Source organism: Ambystoma mexicanum, chromosome 1p (assembly GCF_040938575.1).
Source record: "Ambystoma mexicanum isolate Mex_15411 chromosome 1p, UKY_AmexF1_1, whole genome shotgun sequence".
In the NCBI taxonomy this organism is placed as follows: Eukaryota; Metazoa; Chordata; class Amphibia; order Caudata; family Ambystomatidae; genus Ambystoma; species Ambystoma mexicanum.
Genome location: NC_090921.1, coordinates 406,186,965 through 406,193,742, shown reverse-complemented (window position 1 = coordinate 406,193,742; position 6,778 = coordinate 406,186,965). Strand labels below are relative to the sequence as shown.

The following is a 6,778-nucleotide window of genomic DNA, read 5'->3' as shown; positions in this document are numbered from 1 at the left end:
TTCACCCTCCTAACTTGTCTTCCATAAATCTCAATTGGTTGACGCACCCTAGAAAATTCGACTTACTAGCCAAACGTATATTATTGCTCCATTGACTTAAATGTGATCAACAGCTCAAAATTACTAATTTCACATGACTTGGACATTCAACTGGATGTGAAGTATTTTGCCATGCTTACTGCCGAAGTCCGTCTTCTATTTTTCAGAGGCTTTGCTTAGTTCTGATAACTACAAATACACGTCTGTAGTCCATCGTTTCCTTCCACAGTGACAGGCACGAGTCCTCTAGAAGACACAAGAGCGTGCCGTGCGTGCTCAACGGGGCGGACGCAAGTCGCCCGTATGACGTCACAAAGCGTGCCGTGCTTGGATTTTACCCATCGGCCCCTGCGGTGGCCCCTGCTCTGAGGCAGCAGCAGAGGCAGCAGTGGTGGTTTGGTGCGGGCGAGGCAGCCGCAGGGGGCGGCCTGCAGCGGCTGCGGCGTCTGAAATCGCGGACGTCCCCTCTTCCAGCATGCGGTCCCGAAGAACCCGGGCCGGCCAGTGAGCCGCGGGCCCGGCCGGCCGAGGACTCAGCCCCCAGCCCCAGGACGGACCCTGCCGCCGCCTCCGCTGCGCAGGCCGCAGGCAGCAGCAACGGGCAATGACCGCGGCTCCGGCAACCCCGCAGCAGATCAGGGACCGGCTGCTGCAGGCTATAGACCCCCAGAGCAATGTGAGTGTCTGAGAGAGTGCACCTAAGATCGGGCTCTTCCGGGGAGGGTAAAACTGTGAATAATGTACATTAGAACTGCTTGACAGCTTCCATGGAAGGCTATACTACTTTCAATTAAGACATGGTGTTACTACTAGGTGGAATGGAGACTTCTACAAGGTGATCCTCTTTCTACACGGAGGGTGCCAGCAAGCGGAGCCCAAGAGACTAGGACATAGGATTTCTGGGGAAAGTGTATTGCTAGGAGAATGGACATGTTACGACTGGATGAGGAGCTTGTACTGGGTACTATCAGGAAGTGGTTCATACTATCTAGAAAGCAGTTTTTAATACTGTGGGCATCTATGTCCTGTCTTTATTACCGGAACCCACAGCGGACAAGGTTTGAGTTTCTTTGAAGGCTGGTAACACCAATGTGTGAATTGAGCACCGTACTTCGGCGTGGGGGGGGGGGGGGGGGGTGCACTACTATGTTGATGTCACGTGCTGAAAAGTGGTTGCCACCGTCGGAGTGACAACTGCACAAGTAACACGGTGGTGGCTACAGTTCAGTCAGAGGTGTTGGTCTTGCGGGCTGGAGCTGGTGTACATTGATGGCTCGTTCTGTTACACAGCTGTGAAACTTCCTTGGTTTTAGAAACCTTACGTAGTATGATCGAAGTTAATCGTGGTAAGGGAGGGACTGTGGCTCGGGTCCTCCCTCTGGTTAATTACATTTGGAAATTTTGTTTACCTGATTCTCAATGGTTGCTTCTAGTCACCGCTAGTTCTGCTAAAAGGCATAACATAAGTGGTATTGCATCACAGTTGATGATGCATTCGTAATTTATTACTTTTCATTTTGAAAAACTACGACACGATTTCACGTTATGAGGTCATCTGTAATTCTGGTCACAGCTCCTGGACATCACAGAGGAACGCAGACATTGGGTCAGTAGGCCAACTCCCATCCGTTCAAAGAGCACACTGCTAGGTGAAAACTTGGTGCTACGACTGTTGTGTGGGAGCCTGTCTGTCATGGGTTGTAAACATTGGGAGGGGGCTGCTGTCAGGATTGGACTAAATGTACTTACCTGTTCCTCCTTCCTCTTTCTCATTACTTTATTGCTCGGGTATTTTATGCTTTCTGGGGTTTCTACCCCTTCTGTATTTGCTTTCCCTTACTTGTATCACTTGCTCTTCTATCTATTACTCACCTTTTCTCTTCCTCTTAAATCAATTGTCTCCTATTTCGTTTCTGCACTGCCCACCGTTTGAGCTCTACATTCCGCTCAGTCTAGTGTCCTTGGGTGTGATTGGGGTTTCAAATTGTGCGCGTTAAAGGCTATGAGGAGCATGCATGTGAAGTGGTGCGTGTGCACATGTGAAGAGTTGGTGTGTGTCTCTGAAATGCTGATGTGCACACATGGGGCTGAGTTGCATGTGAAAGGCTGATCTGATGTGATTTTACATGTTGCCATTACTGCATCTAAACTCGCGCTCGTTCTACTGACCCTGTTGTTTCCTGCCATTTTTTTTGGCTATATAGGTTGGGCTGCTGTGAATCTGATCACTCTTTCGACTACCATCAACGCAATTAAGGCTTATACATCCCATGCCCTTTGACTCGCAATGCTGCGCGTCTGTACCTCTCCAGTCCCCCCACCCCTCTATCCACAGAACTGCAAGAAACTGCCTACTTGGCCTGCGCACCCTAAAGCCAGCTCCTTGGCAACCATATACATCTGTAACCCGCCCATTGACCTGCACGCCACCCAAACTCACTGCATCTACTCCAGACAAGCACTCCCCTGGACGCCAACCGACTGCGCATTCCACAGCACACCAACTCATTGGCCAGCCACATCCAACTAATGCCTCAGCTCTTGTAGTGCTGCCAAGCACCGACTAACGCCATACATTGCCTCGCATAAGCCCGTTGCGCTCATTATATCAGCGTTGTGTACCCTGCCCAAGTTAAAGAACTCGACTCTATGCACATGAATCCAGGCACTCCCATGTTTTCTTTTACTGGCATCACCATCCAGTCAATTGCTGTTCTTACCACAGACGCCTCCCCAAACTCACCTTGGTCATCCCTGGATCCCATCAGTTGCAAGACTCAATCATCTTCTACCTGCTCCAACTCCCGCACACGGCCACCCATGCAGCAGGTACCACCCATGCATCCGACCGACTCACTGGCTAGCCCTACTCAAACCCTACCACTGCAGTTACCCATAAGTACCCTGTCAATCACATCCCGTTACTACGTTCCTTTACCTTGAAGAAAGTTGGTCCTATAGCTGCCAATGCCTCACCGGCCAACCCTCAGCTATCCAGTACTGGCCACTCTAACCATAAGTGCAGAACAGCCCACACCTTCAACCTTCCTAGATGCAGCCAGTATCCACCTCCCATAGCGAGACTAGAAACCTTCGACCCCTTTCCATTGTGCCCTAATCAATTTGTGCTCCCCTGCCCCCCCCCCCCCCCCCCCCAGTGCATGCCTTAGAAGTCTGTGACCTCACAGCGCACAACTTGGACCTCTTAACTGTCTCCGAAACCTGGCTCCACGAAGCCGAGGGCCCTGCCATCGCTCTAGCCCATCCCAAGGCTACAGTATCTACTGCCAGTACCCCAAAGGGGTGGAGTTTCCGTCATAGCTAAAAGACTACCTCCATCTTGGACAACTTAACACCACCCTCGAAGGAAATAGTGACATTCTGTCCCCAAGCTTACTATCTCCCTGAACTACACCATCACAATACATATTGTTTATTGGCCCCAGAGCCAACTTCCAAGAGAATCTACTCAATCTCCTATCCGACAACCTAAAAACCTCATCCAAGTCTATCCTACTAGGAGATTTGAACTTTGGCTTCAACCATCTGGGGCGTCCTCACGCCAAACCCTTTGCTAAAGCACCAGGCTTCAAACAGTTCATCACCAACCTCACGCACATAAAAGGCTGCATCCTGAATTGGATAGCTGACCATAACTGCACCCCATCCATCAGATGTAGCTGCCCATGGACTGACCACATCATAATCTTATCCATCCCCATGCCAACTAAACATATACCCCCTACCACTATCTTACCGCACGCTCTAGTCGGGGCCTCATATAAGGTAACCAAAGAGAAGCTACTACCATACTTAGATGACCCTGCCCTTAGACATCTCTTCTCCAATGGCCCTACAGCCTTAGCTGAGATTTACAAACTAAAAATCGAACGGGCAGAAAAACAAAAAGACAGGGATCACCAGTTGGAACTGGCCAAGCTTCAGGTTGCAAATGGGTCCAAGGGTCCTGGACATGGGTCTGGGGCCTCCTCTCATCCACGGTTTCCGAAAGATCTGCTCAGTGTGTATGAGGAAAGGAATGACATTATGGACTGGCTGAATGCGTTTGAGTATGCATGCGAAGTTCAACAATGCTGATAAGATTGCCTGGTTACTCAGCAGACTGCCCCATTCTGGCTGTAGTGCCATTATGGAAATGTCGAAGGCTGAGCGAGCTGATTTCGCAATGTTAAAGCAAACTCTCATTTTAAAGTTTGGGAAGACTCCGGCCCAATATTTGAAACGTTTCAGAGTATAAGAAAAAGGAAGGTGGTACTTGGGTATCTTATGTCACTGAGTCCTTGAAAAACTTAACTGGCTGGGTCGGAGGTTATAAGGTTTCTACCTTCAAAGGCATGATAAATCTTGTCATGCTGGAACACATTTTTGCATCTTCTTCCCCGGAGCTTAAGCAGCATTTGGCCGATTCGAAGGAGATGGAGCCTAAGAAGCTGGCCATTGCAGCCGACTTATGGGTGTCACATCGAGTGTCCCATAAGGACAAAACTCATCCTGGTAAGCAGGAGGAAGGGAAAAAGTCCAAAGATAAGGAGGGTGGAGAATCTGATAAATCTTCTCATAAGGGCCACAAAATGAAAAATAAGGGTAAGACACAAGAGAACTCGCAGGGTAGTGGAGGTCAGCCTCCGAAACAGAACTCTGGTTACAATAAGCCTCCCTATGTAAACAGACCCAATGGATCTTGTTTTGCTTGTGGAGCAACTGACCACGTGAAGGGGGATCCCCGGTGTAAGGTTAGACCTTTGGGGGCCCACTCCGCTAATCTGGCCTTCTCCTACTACGAGGAAGAAGAGATTACAGGAGCATCCTTCTCCTCAGACTCATTTCCCAGCGGGATAGAGGCTGAGGTAGTTTTAGTGTCCCTGGGTTCCTGGGAGCCTAAAGTCGCAGAGGCTTATGCTAGGATTCCGGATAATACCAAGCACTACTTTAAAGACAGTGTGCTGATCAATGGAGTAGATACTCCAGCTCTTGGGGATAGTGGGTGCAGTCGCACTGTAGTGGATTCTACCTTGGTAGACTCAGAGGAAGTTGCCAGAGCTACTCTGATGGCCACTAAGTTGGCTGACGGCCCTCTCTGTATGTTCCCAGTAATACCTGTAAATCTTACTTTAAATGGTACAGCAGTCAGGATTCCAGTGAGCATTCAGAGAAACATCCCGGGAAAGGTCTTGTTAGGTATTGATCTCAGAGCTTTAGGACTCGTAGGAGACACTGCCGAAAGACCCTACACACGGTCTCAAGCACGGGCAGCGTTGGCCAAGACCAATACGCTGCCCCAGCCGAAGGGGAAACCCAAGGCGAACGGAGTCGACATGTCAAGACGAGGGAAAGAGAATATTCCCCCGAGCTCGCCTACCACTGCGGTGGAGGAAGTTGGTCAATCGCCCGGGCCTGACTAGGAGGTGGCGATGCCTGAAGTATTTCACCCCAACGATCATGCTGAACTAAAAGACTTGTTAGTTGAAGGAGGTCCTGATAGGGACGAATTCAGTAAAGGCCAACGTGAGTGTCCATCTCTGGAAGGCCTAAGGAGACAGGCCTGCTCCCAGCTTGAGGGTGAACCTCCTGGGACGCATAGGATTTATTGGGAAGGTGGACTCCTCTATAGTGAGCCCACAGAGTCTACAGAAGGAGACCATAGGAGGTTGGTGGTTCCCCTTGCTGTTAGGCCCTTCCTCCTGCAGTTGGCGCATGAAGTTCCCCTTGCTGGTCACCTTGGTATGAAGAGGACCAAGCAAAGGTTATCCATGCACTTCTACTAGCCCAAGATGGGGGGTGCAAGTAGAAAGTCACTGCAGGAGTTGTGCCTCCTGCCAGTTGTCTGGTAAGGTTGGCGCGACAATCCAAGCTCCGTTGGTACCGCTCCAAGTTGTGGGGGTACCATTTGAAAGGGTAGGGATCGACATCGTTGGTCCCCTTGACCCGCAAACATCCTCGGGCAATAGGTTTATCCTGGTGCTGGTCGACCATGCAACCAGATATCCTGAGGCATCCCATTGAACACTGTAACTGCCAAGTCAGTTGCAAAAGCTTTACTTGCCATATTTACTAGGGTTGCCTTCCCTAAAGAAGTTGTCGGATCGTGGCAGCAACTTTATGTTGAAGTATATGCACGCTATGTGGAAAGAATGTGGGGTCACAATGGTCTGGTGGAACGTTTCAACAGAATGTTAAAGAGCATGATTGGGGCTCTGGAGGAACCTCAGAGAAGAAAATGGGATCTTCTTTTACCATGCTTACTGTTTGCCTAACGAGAGGTACCACAGGAGGGTGTTGGCTTCAGCCCCTTCGAACTTCTGTTCGGTCATCCCGTACGGGGACCCTTAGCTATCGTCAAAGAGGGATGGGAGATGCCCACTCCCCCTGTTTCTACCAACGTAGTTGATTATGTGCTAGGGCTCAGAAAACGGATGGTACTTCTGATGGGCTTGGCTAGTGATAAATTGAAGGCAGGACAAGCGCTGGTGAAACATTGGTACGACCAGAAAGCTTCCCTCATCAACTTTACACCTGGTCAGCAAGTCCTGATCATGAATCCCATAAGGCCTCGAGCTTTACAGGACAAATGGTCAGGCCCTTACACAGTGGTGGAGCCCCTGGGTGAGGTTAACTATTTAGTGGACCCTGGAAGGCCTGGACAGGCTCAAAGTGTTTCACGTGAATAGGCTGAAGGCTTTCGTCCCAAGTGTCAATCGCAGCACTGCTACTGGCTTCA

At 50.0% G+C, this 6,778-nt stretch overlaps 1 protein-coding gene across 3 annotated transcripts in view; it reads left to right on the top strand.

Moving 5' to 3' along the window:
* Positions 1-373: 373 nt before the first annotated feature.
* The window catches only part of MED26 (mediator complex subunit 26), a 220,319-nt gene continuing 213,914 nt past the window's right edge, over positions 374-6,778 (top strand). For 2 of the 3 annotated variants that reach the window (XM_069649198.1, XM_069649199.1), the window contains exon 1: positions 403-715. Coding sequence is in view for 1 of the 3 variants with exons in the window: in XM_069649197.1 (XP_069505298.1) it covers positions 644-715 (72 nt within the window). In the remaining 2 variants the exon portion in view is untranslated. Of the gene's footprint in view, positions 716-6,778 lie in introns of all 3 variants that reach the window. The other variant, XM_069649197.1, reaches the window with a different exon arrangement.